This window comes from Schistocerca gregaria, chromosome 8 (assembly GCF_023897955.1).
Source record: "Schistocerca gregaria isolate iqSchGreg1 chromosome 8, iqSchGreg1.2, whole genome shotgun sequence".
Lineage (NCBI taxonomy): Eukaryota > Metazoa > Arthropoda > Insecta > Orthoptera > Acrididae > Schistocerca > Schistocerca gregaria.
In genome coordinates, this window is record NC_064927.1 from 388,507,365 (window position 1) to 388,526,277 (window position 18,913).

At 38.5% G+C, this 18,913-nt stretch overlaps 1 protein-coding gene across 1 annotated transcript in view; it reads right to left on the bottom strand.

Moving 5' to 3' along the window:
* The window catches only part of LOC126284073 (leucine-zipper-like transcriptional regulator 1), a 137,333-nt gene extending 124,340 nt beyond the window's left edge, over positions 1-12,993 (bottom strand). The window contains exons 1-2 of the mRNA XM_049982702.1: positions 12,640-12,993; positions 12,379-12,518 (exon numbers count right to left, since the gene is read on the bottom strand). Of these exons, the coding sequence (XP_049838659.1) occupies positions 12,379-12,515 (137 nt within the window). The 5' untranslated portion in view covers positions 12,516-12,518; positions 12,640-12,993. The remainder of the gene's footprint in view (positions 1-12,378; positions 12,519-12,639) is intronic.
* Positions 12,994-18,913: the final 5,920 nt, after the last annotated feature.

Sequence of the window (18,913 nt, forward strand, 5' to 3'; positions counted from 1 at the left end):
TCTCGCTGAAGGGCCACTTCCCTTCTCCACACGTCCAACAGGTGAGCTCAGGTTACATGTGCTATTGTGGTGTTAGAGGCTGCATTGAGTATTGGGTGACTTATTAAGTCGCCAATCAATAAGAGTTCACTAGCCAGCCAGAAATGGGTGACATTTTCTTGATTATGACTGAGCATATTCTTCAAGGCCCATTGTTTGAATTTAACAGGCCAGCGACATATTGCCACTATGGACAGTACATCGGAAATACAAGCAAAAAGATGAGACTGAGTTATAAGTGGTACAAGAAAAAGTGGTGGCTAGGTCGCTTCATCATATACTGGCTCAGTATGGAACATTTCATGTCGGCTGTCTTGTTTTTCCATTGCTGCTGCAACCTAGCAGTAGTTTTATCATAACTGCATGGTGAAGCTAAATGTTGCAAGATGTGCTGGCAACAAAGATCGTGGACTAAATCAGCATTTCCTCTCTCACATCTCCCCTCTCCACAATGGCCTAAAATATTATCTTAATTCTGCCACACCCCATAGTGTGAACCATCTGTCTTTTGAGCTGTTTCCAACTTGATCAGTCACACCACATGGCAGTAGGAAGAAAGTGGGATGGAGTCAAGCAAAACGTTGAGTAAGAATTTAGAATCAAGTTAAACATTACTAGGAAGAAATGCAAAATCAGGACATTTTTAGCATTGACCTTATGAGTTTTTCACAGGGGCTACAAAAATAGGGTGTAGAATCGTGAAAAATGTAAAATCGGAGAATTTAAAATCAAAGTTCCACTGTAGTTGCTTTCTTAGTAGAGGGGAAATTCAGGATCACTATTGTTAGTTCTTTAAACCCTTCTACTGTAGTAACTAGGTAATGTATATGATTGGTGTTTTTTCAGTAATTCACACTTTACCATGAGTGAGAAGTGTGGGCTTTGTCGAAGGTTTGTGAGTGGTGGGTCATGGTGTGAGATTTGTTCAAAATATTTTCTTTTTTTTTGGGGGGGGGGGGGGGTTGTAGTGATGTAGCGGGAAAGCCATTGGGCATTCTAGCATTATCCTCTCTTGCAAATCCAGAATTTGTAGCAGAAATAAATTAATAGACTAGCAGGAGCGTACAGGTGCAGTTGCAAAACACAAGGGAGGAACTAGATAGGATGAGGAGGGAGAAGAGTGCTGGGGAATGGGAATTGTCAGTTGGTAAGAAGAGAGCTAGGAGGAGATATTCAGACAGTTGTACTTTGTATATTAGCAACAGATTTGACCAATCACTTTCTGAACATAGCCGGTGAATTAATTAAGAACTTAGTTTCTAACAGTGAATCATGTAACTCCCTTGGAAAATGCCTTTCCGAGACTGATATCTGAAATACTCTTCTGTGATACTGACAAGGGGGAGAGTGAGTCATAATTAAAGCATTGAAGACTAAAGACTCTCGTGGATACAATGGAGTATCTAGCAGAATACTTAAGTCCTGTGCTGCACATGTTAGCCAATTCGTAATTTTTCCTTTATGAATGGTCAGTTTCCTGGATGATTAAAGTACTCAGTAGTAAAGCCATTTTATAAAAATGGAGAAAGGGATAATATACACAATTTTAGACCTATTTCCATGCCATCAGTGTTTGCGAAAGTCATTAGGAAGGCTGTGTATATAAGGATAACTGATCATCTCATTTCTCAAAATTTGCTGTCAAATGAACAGTTTAGTTTTAGAAGTCGTTTAACAACTGAAAATGCTGCTATCTCCTCACTCTGTAAGGTACTGGATGGATTAAACAAAAGATTTCGAACACTAGGCTTTTTTTTTTTTTTACCTATGGTGTTTGTTTGTGTTTATCACAAAATATTGCTATAGAAGTTGGACTTATCGAATATGGGGAGTAGCTCTCAACTGGTTCACCTCTTGCATGAAGAACAGGCAACGAAAGGTCATTTCACACAGTATTGAGAATGATAGTGATGTGGGGTCCATGTGAGGCACGGTTAAATTGGGGTGAGAGGGTGCCCAGGGATCAGTGCTGGGGCCACCCGCGTTCCTTATCTACATAAATGATATGTCTTCTAGCATTACAGGTGATTCTAAAATATTTCTGCCTGTTAATGACATTAGCTTGATAGTAAAGATTGCTGCATACAATTTTCGCACTGTTGCGAATAGTGCAGTTCAAGGCATAAGTTCATAGCACGTAGAAAATAAACCACCACTAAATCACAATAAGACTCAATTTTTGCAGCTTTTAACAAACAATTCAACAAAACCAGATATTTTAATGACACCGAATGGAAATATGATTAGTGAGACTGAACAATTCCAATTTATAGGTGTTCAGATACACAGTAAACTGTTATGGAATGATCATGTTCAAGGTCTATAGGAACGGAATGTTCGGGCAATAAGTGGTGCAAGTTTGTGAACCTCTTGTTGACCCCTGTTCATTAGTCGCGGTATTCTGACACTGGCCTCTCAATATAAATATTCTTCACTATCATTTCTTATTGACAATGTCATCTTACTCTAAATAATTAGCAGCTTTCACTCAGTCAATACAACACAGAAATTCAATCTGTATTTGGATCACACTTCTTCCTTGGCTCCCATGCAGAAAGACATGCGGTATTCTGCTGCATCCATTTTCAATAACCCACCATGGAATTAAAAAATCTTACCAGTCATCCATGGGCTTTCAAATCTAAACTGAAGAGTTTCCTCATGTGTCACTCCTATTCTGTCGAGGAGTTCCTCGAAAAATTAAGCTGAATCCTGTGTTGCATTGTTGACTGCATTTAAATAAAGTTATAGCTTGATGTCTTTTTAGGATTAATAAAGATTTTCTTAATCTGTTATTACTTTTCTATTGCAATTTCACATACTGATACATTCCATGGTCATGGAGATTTGTTCCTCAATTTGGTCCTACAGAATTAGATGCATAAAATAAAAATAAATAAATAAATTACATACAATTTACCACACACTGATGTTGCTCATTACCTTAATATTTTTCTTCTTTCTCCTTATTGCATAAGGGCAGTGAGCTGATCTTTGGCATAATTTTGTGGTTATCTTTATTCAAAAGAATGGGTGTGGATATGTGTTATAAACAGCCAATAGACATTGTTAACACCTACTTTTATACTCTGCAAAATATTAAGATTTATGGTGGACAATACATAGTGTCATGTACATCTCTTCCTTCCAACTAACTTAGTACTGGAGTGTTAAGAACAACTGACAGCACATATCTAACTGAGCCTAAATTTTCTAATTTTAGTATTTTGATAACTATAGAAAATATTTGTAAAAAGGAAGTAATATATTTCGTGACCAATCTAGATCTACCCCCTGAATTTTAAGAGTAAACCTCTCTGTGGTACATAATGTCTTTCTAGCAGCATACACAACAGCAGTCTGCCCACTATTTCTGTGACTAAATGAACATGTGATAAAGTGCATGTGGGATAGACTAAAGCTGACAAGCAATAGTCAAGAACTGGCCACAAGAGTTCTGTGAGCAAACTTTGTGGATGAAGTGCTCTGCCCAAATATTAATCTAATGAGCAACACAAAAAGCGTTGCAACACCTCAGTATTTCAAAAGAGACGTGGAGACCAGCAACTCGCTCTAAATATTCACAATTACGAAATTGCACACTTCAAAAAACACAAACATTTGCTATCCTAAAACTACAATATCAATGACACACAACTGGAATCACAACTCCTGGAAATACCTGGATGCAACAATTTGTGAGGATATGGTATTAAATGATCGTACTGGCTCAGCAGTAATTAAAGCAGGTGGCAAACTTTGATTCATTGGTAGGAGTCCGGAAATATGAAATAAGTCTACAAGAGAGAATGCTAGTACAAGACTTGTGTGACATACTGCCATGCCTCATAATTTACCCTCACAGCTTTACTTACGCCAATACTTCTGTCTTACCTTTCAAACTTGGATATACAAGAATATTCGATATAGATGCTTAGATGGGAAATATGCGACAAATGCCATGATTATGGCAAATGTAGCGTGGTGTTATTGGCAATTTTTTCAAATGGGCTACCCTACACTTCAGTCTGTCACCACAATCAAGTTTTTTTTTTTTTTTTTTTTTTTTTTTTAAATATTACATTTGATGGCTTTGCCAACTTGCAACCAAACTATCACCTTCAAACTTAACCTAGACCTCAGGCAAAGCTACAAGTTGATCTGTTACTACAACCAGTTTTTTCCTTCCTTCATACTCGTTGGCTACACAAGCTAACAACACAACTGTAAATGTACACACAAAAAAGGGATGTGACAACATCCATTAGCATTATGTCACTGATGAAAGCATACGACACATATCTAACATTACTCTTGACCCCTAAATCTCAGACACTCTCCTGCATAACTAGTTCATCTAGTACTCACAGTACAAAGGATACTGAAGAGCAATGGTTTAGCCATGGCCTAAGGGACTGTTTCTAGAATCACCCTTGAAAGGCAAGGTTCCAGAGATCAGTTCCCAGTCCAGCAAATAGTTTTAACCTACTAAGACATTTCAAGATTAGACTGATTACAGCACACGCAGACAAGTCAACAGCTATTCCTCACACACTCCAGACACAGATGGAATGGGATAGAATCCTACAATGTGGGACAATAGGAAGTACTTTATGGACAGTGTCAGCATACAGAGAGACGTGTCAGTGATCATAATGATATAGCCACAATAGTTACCATAGCTAACAAATCCATCAAGAATTTTAGGAGAATATTTATACTGGAGAGAGCATATAACCAGGTGTTAGCATTCTACTTTGTCAATGAATGGATGTCATTGAGTTAGAATATGATGGAAACTAAGAAATTATGAGTAAAGTTTCAACAGATAGTACACTGTGCAGTGGAAAAGTATGTGCCAAGTAAGTGGACTAGTGATAGAAAAGACCCACTATGGTTTGCTGAGGAAACAGAGATTGTTTCTCCTGGTTCAAAAAAGAATGCAGAAATGTCAAAAAGCAAAAAGCAATGGAAATCATGCATCTATAAAAATATAAATGTGTGAAGTACACGAGAAATTCCACAGCCATACCTGTATAAAAGATCTTGCCTAGAACCTGAGTAAATTCTTGTCCTAAGTAAAATTATTAAGGTGGCCAAAAGAATCTATCCAGTCATTTGTGAACTAGTATGTTGTGGTAATAGGAGACAGCTCAATAAAAGCTCAAGTTTCAACAATATAGGAAAAGATAGAGCACTAATTACCATAAAAATGACACTCAAAGTTGCAGAACCATAAAGATGGCACTAAGTTGCAGACAGATACAATTAAAAGACACTTACACATAAGTTTTCAGCCACAGTGTTGTCAGAAAAAGAGAAAAACACACCATTCATTCACACAAGCAAGCACACCTCATGTACAGATGAGCGCCAGCTCTTGCCAGATTCTGACTGGAGCTGCCGAAGTTGGCAGTCAGTTGTGCACGACGTGTGCTTACTTGTGTGAATGAATGGTCTCTCTCTCTCTCTCTCTCTCTCTCTCTCTCTCTCTCTCTCTCTGTTTCCAATGAATGCTGTACCCGAAAGCATTTGTTTAAGTGTACTTTAATTGGGCCTGTCTGCTACTTAGCATGTCATCTTTATGTTACGCAGAAAATTCCTACCTGGGGGTTTCCACTGTTTGAAAGGCTGCAGTATTACATTTTTAATATTTAAATAGTTGTTCACACAGGACCACAAAAATTTACCATCATTTGACCGTTGCAAAAAATCTTGTATGGAGGAAATTGTAAGAGATATCCTTAGCATCAAGAATCAACAGATGATGATTATGATGATGATGTGGTCTTCAGTCCTGAGACTGGTTTGATGCACCCCTCCATGCTACTCTATCCCGTGCAAGCTTCATCTCCCTGTACTTACTGCAGCCAACATCCTTCTGAATCTGCTTAGTGTATTCATCTCTTGGTCTCCCTCTATGATTTTTACCCTCCACGCTGCCCTCCAGTACCAAATTGGTGATCCCTTGATGCTTCAGAAAATGTCCTACCAACCGATCCCTTCTTCTAGTCAAGTTGTGCCACAAACTGCTCTTCTCCCAAATTATATTCAATACCTCCTCATTAGTTATGTGATCTACCCATCTAATCTTCAGTATTCTTCTGTAGCACCACATTTCAAAAGCTTCTATTCTCTTCTTGTCTAAACTATTTATCGTCCATGTTTCACTTCCATTCATGGCTACACTCCACACAAATACTATCAGAAACGACTTCCTGACATTTAAATCAATACTCGATGTTGACAAATTTCTCTTCTTCAGAAACGCTTTCCTTGCCATTGCCAGTCTACATTTTATATCCTCTCTACTTCGACCATCATCAGTTATTTTGCTCCCCAGATAGCAACACTCCTTTACTAAGTTAAGTGTCTCATTTCCTAATCTAATTCCCTCAGCATCACTCGACTTAATTCGACTACATTCCATTATCCTCGTTTTGCTTTTGTTAATGTTCATGTTCTACCCTACTTTCAAGACACTGTCCATTCCCTTCAACTACTGTTCCAAGTCCTTTGGTGTGGCTGACAGAACTGCGATGTTACCGGCAAACCTCAAAGCTTTTATTTCTTCTCCACGGATATTAATACCTACTCCAAATTTTCCTTTTGTTTAGTTTACTGCTTGCTCAATATACAGATTGAATTACATCGAGAAGAGGCTACAACCCTGTCTCACTCCCTTCCCCACCACTGCTTCCCTTTCATGCCCCTCAACTCTTATAACTGCCATCTGCTTTCTGTACAAATTGTAAATAGCCTTTCGCTCCCTGTATTTTATCCCTGCCACCTTTAGAATTTGAAAGAGAGTATTCCAGTCAACATTGCCAAAAGTTTTCTCTAAGTCCACAAATTCTAGAAACGTAGGTTTGGCTTTCCTTAATCTTTCTTCTAAGATGAGTTGTAGGGTCAGTATTGCCTCACGTGTTCCAACAATTCTACGGAATCCAAACTGATCTTCCCCGAGGTCAGCTTCTACGAGTTTTTCCATTTGTCTGTAAAGAATTTGCATTAGTATTTTGCAGCTGTGACTTATTAAACTGATAGTTCGGTAATTTTCACATCTGCCAACACCTGCTTTCTTGGGGATTGGAATTACTATATTCTTCTTGAAGTCTGAGGGAATTTCGCCTGTCTCATACATCTTGCTCACCAGATGGTAGAGATTTGTTATGCCGGGCTCTCCCAAGGCTGTCAGTAGTTCTAATGGAATGTTGTCTACTCCTGGGGTCTTGTTTCGACTTAGGTCTTTCAGTGCTCTGTCAAATTCTTCACGCAGTATCATATCTCCCATTTCATCTTCATCTACCTTCTCTTCCATTTCCATAATATTGTCCTCGAGAACATCGCCCCTGTATAGACCCTCTATATACTCCTTCCACCTTTCTGCTTTCCCTTCTTTGTTAAAACTGGGTTTCCATCTGAGCTCTTGATATTCATGCAAGTGTTTCTCTTTTCTCCAAGGGTCTCTTTAATTTTCCTGTAGGCAGTATCTATCTTACCCCTTGTGAGATAAGCCTCTACATCCTTACATTTGTCCTCTAGCCATCCCTGCTTAGCCATTTTGCACAGATTAGATTAGATTAATACTTGTTCCATAGATCATGAATACGACACTTCGTAATGATGTGGAACGTGTCAGGTTAATGAAAGATGTCTGTACAAGATATTACATTACACAAAATATTGCATGACACTAATGCTTAAGTTAGTTTTTTTCCCTCCCTTAATTTATATCTAAAAATTCAGCCAATGAGTAGAAGGAGTTGTCATCTAGAAATTCTTTTAATTTATTTTTAAATGTTGGTTGACTATCTGTCAGGCTTTTGATGCTGTTTGGTAGGTGACCAAAGACTTTTGTGGCAGCATAATTTATCCCCTTCTGTGCCCAAGTCAGATTTAACCCTGCATAGTGAAGATCATCCTTTCTTCTGGTGTTATAGCTATGCACACTGCTATTACTTTTGAACTGGGCTGGATTATGAACAACAAATTTCATAAGTGAATATATATACTGTGAGGTTATTGTGAGGATCCATAGATCCTTGAATAGATGTCTGCAAGATGACTGTGGGTGGGCTCCAGCAATTATTCTGATTACACGTTTTTGAGCAATGAATACTTTTCTACTCAACGATGAATTACCCCAGAATATGATACCATACGAAAGCAGTGAATGAAAGTAGGCATAGTAAGCTAATTTACTGAGATTCTTATCACCAAAATTTGCAATAACCCTAATAGCATACGTAGCCGAACTCAGACGTTTCAGCAGACCATCAATGTGTTACTTCCAGTTTAACCTCTCATCAATGGACATACCTTAAAATTTTGAAAATTCTACCTTAGCTACAGACTTCTGTTCAAAGTCTATATTTATTACTGGAGTTGTGCCATTTACTGTACGGAACTGTATATACTGTGTTTTATCAAAATTTAAAGAGAGTCTCTTTGCTGAGAACCACTTAATAATTTCGTGAAAAACATAATTTACAATTACATCACTTAGTTCTTGGTTTTTGGATGTTATTACTATACTTGTATCATCAGCAAAAAGAACTAACTTTGCATCTTCATCAATATGGAATGGTAAGTCATTAATGTATATCAAGAACAGTAAAGGACCTAAGACCAAACCCTGTGGGACCCCGTGCTTGATAGGCCCCCAGTTTGAGGAATCAGCTGTTGTATTAACATTACATGAACCACTTATTTCAACTTTCTGCATTCTTCCAGTTAAGTATGAATTAAACCATTTGTGACATCCTGTCGATCTCATTTTTGAGACGTTTGTATTCCTTTTTGCCTGCTTCACTTACTGCATTTTTGTATTTTCTCCTTTCATAAACTAAATTCAGTATCTCTTCTGTTACCCAAGGATTTCTACTAGCCCTTGTCTTTTTACCTACTTGATCCTCTGCTGCCTTCACTATTTCATTCCTCAAAGCTACCCATTCTTCTTCTACTATATATTCTATAATTCTGCTATATAATTAGGATAAAAGAACAGACCTGCAAAATTACAGATCCATATCCTTAATATCATAAAGGGGGAGCAATAATCTGATTCCATACTCCTACATTTCCAGAAAGCGGTGCCCCACTGCAGACCTGACGAAGGGCCAAGCATAAGGAATAAGTCCCCTAATATTTGAGTAGCTCGAAGAACTCTCGAAGTAGCAAACTCATCATTTTCTTCTCAAATGAGAGTTCATCAGAAACAAAGGGTATCACCACGAGTGCTCCAGGGAATTGTGGCAGGATTATTCATTCCCTGTTTACATGAATAATCTGATGGATAGAGTGAGCAGAACTTTGTGACTATTTGTTGTTGATGACATAGTGTAACAGAAAGTTGTTGAGTCACCAGAACAGTAAAGGATGACATACATAGAATTTTTATTTGATGTGATAAACAGCAGCCTGCTAAAAATGTAAGTTAATGCAAAAAAATAAAATTAAAAAAATAAAAGAATCCTGTAATATTCAAATACAATATTAGTGGGTGCTGCTAGACAGTTGCAGTGTTTAATAGCTAGGTGTAAAGTTGCGAAGTGACATGAAATGGAACACACGCATAAGGTTGATAGGGGGAAGACTTCTGTTTACTGAGTTAATTCTTGAAAAGCTTAGCTTATCTGTAAGGGTGACCACAGAGTACCTTAGCGCAACCAGTTCTTGAGTACTACTCAAGTGTTTGGGAGCCATACTAGGTCACATTACAGGAATACAGAGAACCAATTACGACGCATTCTGCTAACTTTGTTACTTGTAAGAAACAGCATTTGCCGCTGACAGCAGAATGACTTTACTTCTGCCAAAATACATTTTGCCTAAGAGCAGTGACAACAAGGTAATAGAAAGTAAGGAGGCATATAGATAGTCTTTTTCCCCTCTCTCAATTTTTGACTGGAACAGGGAAGGAACTGACAAGTAGTGATATAGTGTACCCTCCGCCATACAATGTAAGGTGACATGACAGGTATGAGTCCACTTCACAGTCATTTGCAGAGTGTAGATATAAATGTAAACTCTTAACTTTGTTACCCAACTTCATTCCCATAGCACTTTGAACCATTCTAAATTAATACCTCTACATAGTTGAGCCAGATTCCAATAAAAGTAACACTATCAGGACTATGACAAGTCCAAAGTTACTTTCACTTCTCACTATACCTGACCACTGAGAATGGTAGATTAAATTCCGCATCCAAAGAAGTCTTTAATCCAACTGTTACATGGTGTATTATTTTGCATTTCCAAGACGAGAGAGAGGCTTTTCACAAGTTAAGAAACATTATATCAAGTTGGACTGTTATCTAGAGCATTTTTTGTGTTGCGAGTAAAAGCTTGTTTTCACATGATTGATGTTTGCACAATGTGTATGAATTCTTCCATCATAGTTGTTTAGCCTCCAAGGAAGGTGTCTTACATGAATGTCACGCATGCTCCACAATTTTACAACAACACGTGAAGTAGCAACAGATATCTGTATTCTTTGCCTCTGTCAACATTTAAAAAAAAGTCAATTTGCATTCTTCTGCTATTCCATGGTATGCTATCTTGAACCAGAAATATACAACAGACTGCTGCTAGGAGGACAGTTTGCATGCATAATTAATAATCCGGTACTCCCTCCAAGACCACTGCCCTTCTCTCAACTGAGAAATGTCAGCTGCTTTTTTATTCCACCATAAATCATTTGCCATTTCTGTATGTGTGTTGATAAAGGAGGAACTGCAGTACAATCATTTTCAATTTAACAATTTCAGAAAATACAGTTCTCTATTTTGGCCTTCACTTTATCATCTTAGATTTCAGTTTCAGTATCAAAGGAGTGCACGGACAATACTAATGGTCTCAAAATTCCCAGGAAAATTCAAACTACTTGTTGCAAATGATTTTGCTTTCAACTTCAATGTTTACTCATTTCATTTCATTTCACAACTGTGCTTGCCTCCATTTATTCTGCTTTTGCAAGTAATCAAACTGTTTGAATATGTGCTGTGTATTTTTACATTCTCCAAGTAATTTTATAACTCTACGAACAAGCAGTGCCATAAAGACAGTTACAGTACATTGTGATGATAAAGGAGATATTCAGTTATCCAAGAATCTGGTGACAAACTCTAGATCCAAGCATAGAGACAAAGTATTATTTTCTAAGTCAGGTGTTATTAATGTTGAAGCTCTGCCTTCTTATTTTCTGAAGGAATGTTAATCGATGCTTTCACAAAAGCACTTAGCAGTGCCAGACATGAAACATGTGTAAGAAACTGTGCCCTAGTGAAATAAGTGAAGGAGTGATTGTACATTTAGACTTCGTACTGTGTGCTGATGCCAGTGTAAGGGGGCATGTCAAGGGCCTTTCTTTTTTTTTTACTCCGTGTTGATTTTGTGTTCCTGAGGACATAGTTATTATGCATGTAGTGATTAATACATTACGTCTCCAATGTTTAGAGCCCATTCGAGAACATCTTATCACATAAACAACCTCATGTCAGTTTCCACTCTTCACTGTGGTGAACAACACACACAAATCTTGCAAGTGGGCACCCTTCTCAGCTTGGCACCCCAAACAGCCATTGCTAATTGTCATATAACCTGCGTAAAAATCTTAAGAGTCATGGCATCTCTAGTGCCCCTCTTAGTTTGTTGTCCCAAGTGGCAGCTTGTGACGCTTCGGCTGTAAGCCAGCAATGCCAATTTATTTGGATCTGTGCTACAGTAGGCTGTATTGCTACAGCACACAAGCCATCCAATTGTGGCAGGATCCACACTCCGTGATGGAACTTCTGGATTACATACAACATTTCCAGAAAATGTTCATTTACTTTCTTATACTTTGTAAGATGAGGAATTGTACTATCAAACTTTCTTATAAACCCCACCAGTTGGTATCTAGACACAAGCAGAAACAATATTTCTTGGTTTTTTATGAAGAAGAATCACCATATTTACTACCTTCCAGAACTGATACAACAGTTAACATGTCTGCAATAAAATTTTCAGTCATACACATTTCCACACAAGGCTGCCCAGGAAAATACGGGTACTACCACGAAACCAGCTACAGCAGCAAATACCATATGGTAATTACAGTAAAAAATACAAAGTAGCACTTTTGTTATCACACATGCTGCAAAATATGTTTATGAATAACTAAATGTTTACATTTCGCTTATGCAAATCGCTGCACCAGCAGCTTACGGAAGGGAATGTTTCCACTTCGTACAACTAATCTCGAAAATATTAAACCTATACCCTGTAGCATTGTCTTTTTTTTTATAATATTCTTTTATCAAAGCTGGTATGTTAACGAATAGAGCGAAGACGTACCTTGCTCCTACAAACTCGTCACATTCGGGCATACGAACCCATCTGTGCACGGTCTCAAAAGGGCCAAAGTCAAGAGTGAGGGCTTCAGCTGCTTCCGGATAAGAATGGTCAATATTCACAGGTTGCGCTACAGCCATGTCCTGGGAAAACATGTGCTCTGTGAGATTACTTACAATTTCCTGAAGCACATATCTACGCCCCAAATGAAACAATCCATCTAGGTGGGAAACACTGGCATATCTAGGGCTGCCCAGTACTCACCTTCCCGCTTCAGTAAAATCATATCAATGGCTGTCTAGTAAACAGAAAGGTATTTTAATGATTTTTCGTGATATATATGCGAGCTAGGACTGGCTGCCATACTATAACTTTTACATCCTTAATTAAAGTTGTTTGCGTACGCTATGATAGTGTCCATCTCCGAGGACAATAGCGTATATACACTATCTTTAGCCCTATCAAATAGCTATATGACAATTATACACAAGCATTTCTTCATTCATTCATTCAAGTTTTCCTTCTTCTCGACGTACACAACAACGCTCCTGTCAAAGCTCAAACAGGATAACACCGACACGGCACTTTATATTAAAATCACTGTCGTTTGAACTATAATCTCTGACATATCGACATTCATATTTTCACTAAATTCGTTAGTCTGATACACAAATCTTAATTAAATTGTCTTAGCTCCCTTTGCTTATTAATCAGCTGTACTTGCTTTTACAGTTTATTTCATTGTGGCTAGCGTATTTAGTGGCTTTATTGGCCAAGCCAAGTGTGCGCCTGAGGCCAGCATAATTACATCCAATGTATAGTGTTTATGCAGCCCACGGAGGCGGATCCCTGGGATGTGGAGAAAAGTACTGTAGCGGTATGTACATTTCACTCGATTGCAGTAAAATGAAATTACTTCACTTTATGATTATAGTATTAACACGCTACCATTAATTGTAACCCAATAGGGGAAAAGTGCCTAACATGACAGAAGACTTGTATTTTTTGCTTTTTCTTCTATGTTTTATTCCTTAATTTTATTGCGAGTATGCTTGTAAAAGCTGGACGTTGTATGCGCGCATAAACGATTCGAAAACACACTAAACTCTTAAAAAAATTAAAAAAGAAGCTATGCCAATGTCAGTTTATATTTACTATGTGGGTAAAACAAGCCAATTCATAACTTTCAGAAAAACGTGATACACTATGCAAAAATTTTGAGCCCTCTCACATGTTTCTATGGTTCACAAAGACCCCACACAAAATTCTCCTTGCTTGGACATCATTACGCACACTGCGAGCTCAAATCTTACATCTAGTACACTTAATCCATATTTCCCTTGCCTTGAATGCCAGAATGTATCACTGCAGTATAAAAAAAACACAGTCAACTTCATCTGCACTGTGATCTGAGTTCTAGGCTTCTCCATTGCTGAACTCTAACGTTTTTCTGTCCTTGTCTAGGTGACCAGTATTCCTCAGTTACTTTTTTATGATGCACTTTCTCTTCTAGAAGCTTGATGCTGGGATGGCGTTCAGAAGGCCTGAAGAACCTTGAATTGTTTTATGCTTCTTGAAGAGCATGACCTTGTTAAAGGAACTAGAAACATTTCATCGACAGATGTCTTCTGTCATTTAGGACTAGCTCTTCTAGGACTCTGAAAGCTGGATGTGGGAGCAGATTTCTCTGCAGGTGGTGAAATTCTTGTAAAACGTGTGAAAATCCAGGGAAACACCCTCTTCGCACTCATTCTAGTAGCAGGCGAATTTTGTTCAGTATCTACAGGTTCGCATCTGTTTTGTTGGTAGTCTAAGCAAGAGCAAACCGATGTATCTCAATAGCATCTGTGATTAAATGGCCAAAGGGCCAACTTAGCACATCTATTCTTAGCATTAGCCTTACCATAGCTTTACTGTGTGCATTGTTATTGTTATTGTTATTTATTGAGCATCCATTTTATCATATACAATGATATAGGAGTTGTCATGTTACATTATACACTCCTGGAAATTGAAATAAGAACACCGTGAATTCATTGTCCCAGGAAGGGGAAACTTTATTGACACATTCCTGGGGTCAGATACATCACATGATCACACTGACAGAACCACAGGCACATAGACACAGGCAACAGAGCATGCACAATGTCGGCACTAATAGAGAGTATATCCACCTTTCGCAGCAATGCAGGTTGCTATTATCCCATGGAGACGATCGTAGAGATGCTGGATGTAGTCCTGTGGAACGGCTTGCCATGCCATTTCCACCTGGCGCCTCAGTTGGACCAGCGTTCGTGCTGGACGTGCAGACCGCGTGAGACGACGCTTCATCCAGTCCCAAACGTGCTCAATGGGGGACAGATGGGGAGATCTTGCTGGCCAGGGTAGTTGACTTACACCTTCTATAGCACGCTGGGTGGCACGGGATACATGCGGACGTGCATTGTCATGTTGGAACAGCAAGTTCCCTTGCCGGTCTAGGAATGGTAGAACGATGGGTTCGATGACGGTTTGGATGTACCGTGCGCTATTCAGTGTCCCCTCGACGATCACCAGAGGTGCACGGCCAGTGTAGGAGATCGCTCCCCACACCACGATGCCGGGTGTTGGCCCTGTGTGCCTCGGTCGTATGCAGTCCTGATTGTGGCGCTCACCTGCACGGCGCCAACACTCATACGACCATCATTGGCACCAAGGCAGAAGCGACTCTCATCGCTGAAGACGACACGTCTCCATTCGTCCCTCCATTCACGCCTGTCGCGACACCACTGGAGGCGGGCTGCACGATGTTGGGGCGTGAGCGGAAGACGGCCTAACGGTGTGCGGGACCGTAGCCCAGCTTCATGGAGACGGTTGCGAATGGTCCTCGCCGATACCCCAGGAGAAACAGTGTCCCTAATTTGCTGGGAAGTGGCGGTGCGGTCCCCTACGGCACTGCGTAGGATCCTACGGTCTTGGCGTGCATCCGTGCGTCGGTGCGGTCCGGACCCAGGTCGACGGGCACGTGCACCTTCCGCCGACCACTGGCGACAACATCGATGTACTGTGGAGACCTCACGCCCCACGTGTTGAGCAATTAGGCGGTACGTCCACCCGGCCTCCCGCAAGCCCACTATACGCCCTCGCTCAAAGTCCGTCAACTGCACATAAGGTTCACGTCCACGCTGTCGCGGCATGCTACCAGTGTTAAAGACTGCGATGGAGCTCCGTATGCCACGGCAAACTGGCTGACACTGACGACGGCGGTGCACAAATGCTGCGCAGCTAGCGCCATTCGACGGCCAAAACCGCGGTTCCTGGTGTGTCCGCTGTGCCGTGCGTGTGATCATTGCTTGTACAGCCCTCTCGCAGTGTCCGGAGCAAGTATGGTGGATCTGACTCACCGGTGTCAATGTGTTCTTTTTTCAATTTCCAGGAGTGTATTAGTTTATAATTACACAGTAAATTAATAACATAGGTCTACGGTGGTAAAACATATATAAATATATATCTCATGCGGTGTATTGTAGAGAATAACAAAACAAACAATAATGAATTCTTTATAGTGCATACTATTTTCATACATTTGTTTTTCAGATATGACTTATCATTATCATTGACCACTATAGTAGAGAATAACAGAGAAAACAATAATTAATTAATTAGAGTGTGTACAGGCAGAGTATTTCATACATTTGTTCAAATATGAATTATCATTATCATTGACCACTATGCCACTATGCTCTGAAAATCCATGTACTTTGTAACACTGTAAAAACATTCTCTTAATAACATTTTTAAGCTAATTTTTAAAAATGTAAAACTTTTCTATCTTTTTTGTGCTTAACAGAAGAGCACTAAAAAGGATTTTGGGGTGATATATTCCACTTTTGTGATATTCGGTTGTTTTGTGTGTTTCTCTGTGGAAATCATTCGTGTGTCTTGTTGGGTAGCCATGGCATTCACTATTTAAAGAATAAAATTGGGGGTGAGATTTGAAAAAGCAGATACTTTCGGAGATACATAAACATGGAAGTGACATTATTTGAAATTCTTTGAAAATTTCCCTGCAGGGCTCTCTTGTGCAGCCCCATTCATTATTCTTAATGCTCGTCTTTTTAATAATGAATGACCGGTTTCCAGACTTGAATTACCCCAAAATAAGACACCATACTGCAAGAGACTATGCATAAGAGCATAATAACCACATATTACTGTTTTTTCACTACAGCAGTTTCTCAGCATTCTGAATATATAGCAGCATTTACTTAGCTTTTTATTGAGCATTTTAATATGTTTATCCCACTTTAGATGCTCTTCAAACCAGATACCTAAAAATTTTGTGTTTGAAGTTTGTAAAATCTTCTGTTCACCCAGTTTCAAAACTATATTGGACTTTACTTTATTCGATACATGGCTGAAATTCAACGATACTGTTTTTTTCTCATTTACAAATGAACAGTTAACTCTAAATCATTTTCCTGCTTCTTCTTTTGTTGTTTCTACTTTGTCTTACAAGTCAGTCTGATTTTGAGCTTTAATAAAAAGACTTGTATCGGCCACATACAATACAGCATTAGCTAGTGTTAAACAGTTTGGTAGATCATTTATGAAAATCAAGAACAAGAGGGGTCCCAGCACAGAACCTTGTGGCACTCCATTGCTAACTTCCTTATATTCTGAAAATTAAGAGGTTCCTTCATGAACTATTTCTTCTTTCTGGTATATGTCTGACAGGTAAGATTTAAACCAGCTGTGAACAGTACCACATACACCATAGCAATAATTCATGATCAATAACATCAAATGCCTTTGATAAATCTAAAAACACCCCACAGTTTACTTCCTTATGATCTATAGAGATCAGGAGAAGTTTTAAGAAATTATATACAGCTGTTTCAGTTGACCTATTTTTTCTGAAGCCATTTTGCTCACTGACTAATATTCTACTTGTGTTCAGGAAAGCAGAGAGTCTTTGATGCATCATTCTTTCAATAACTTTTGAGAAGCAGGATATCAAGGATATGGGTCTGTAGTTCTTTTTACATTATGAGGATCACCATTTTTGTATAATGGTTTTATTATGGCAGCTTTAGTTCTTTGGGGAAAGTGCCAGTGCTGAAAGAGGCATTAATTATGTCTACAAGGGAATGAGTAATATTGCTGATGTGTGTACAACTTTATCTGGAATGCCATGAATGCCACATGACAATTAATTTTTTAGTGTGTTGATTGCAATCTGTACTTCTTGTACACTTACGGGGTATAAGAACATAGTTTTAGGATTTGTGGAGATGTTATGTTTAATCTTTGTTTGTCATTGGGTTTTTATGAGGCTTTGTACAATTCTTGCATAATGAAGGTTGAATATATTGGCAATACGTAAAGGACCACTTATAGTTTTGTCCTCACTTTTAATAACAAGCTGCTGTCTCTTACTTCTGCCTACAGTTGTATTTATCACAGTCCAAACTGATTTCATTTTCTTCTTACCATTGCTTCTACTGATGTATGAGTCATTATGTAACTTTTTTTGCTGCATTAATGACATACTGTTTCAGAGCTGGATTTAGCCTGACTTTCTAAGTCGCTCTCCAGATTTCAGTATCCCCTGCGTTACCCAAGTATTAGGCTTGCTTTTTATTTTAATTTCTTGAGAGGGAATGCAGTTTCATAGTTATGTTTATAACAAGTTAAAATGACTCAAATTTCATATCCACAGTGTCGAGTTGGTCTAAATCCCAGTCTCAGTTTTTTAATAAATAATCAAAATCCCTAATATTTTCCTCATTGATACATCTTCTGTAGATAAATTTCTCACATACTCTAGAATTTGTGCCCAGTACATTATTTATATAGAGTTTTATTGCTCTGTGGTCCAAGAACCCTGTGTAAGTTACTTCAATAACATGATCTAGCTTTTTCAAGTCAAAAAATATTTGATCTATTATCGTTTGAGAGTGTTTTCCACATCTAGTGAATTCATAGACAGATGGTGAATATAACAAATGGTTTAGTTTTGATAGTTTTTGACAGTTCATTTTAAAGTTGACACTGAAATCACTACGTACAATAATGCTCTCTCTAAAATGTCTTAATTCACTAAAAAGTCTTTCAACACTGTCTAAAAATGTCATAACGATATATGCACACAATAATTATATTGGATTCTATAAGTTTTCACATACTGTATTCGAACTCTTTTTCAGTGTGTTTTATCTTACTGAGTTTAATTTATTTATATTCAATTCCTTGCTTCACATTTGTACATGTTCCTCCCTCTCTACAAGAGCTACTGATCATTTCGAATCCTGTTATTCTGGCTGTACAAGCCTGTTTCCTTTTAGCCAGTGCTCACATATACATAAAACCGAAACATCCTTTAATTGATCCATCAAAAGCACATATAGTTCAGTAATATTACTAATTAGACCCTGGACATTTTGATATAATATAGCTAATTATATGTTGTCTTTCGAATCCCTCACACTGCTCACCTCATCGTTTGGTTGCTGCCTATCTTGAATAAAAAATCCTTCAGATAGGCCTGGTGCTCAAA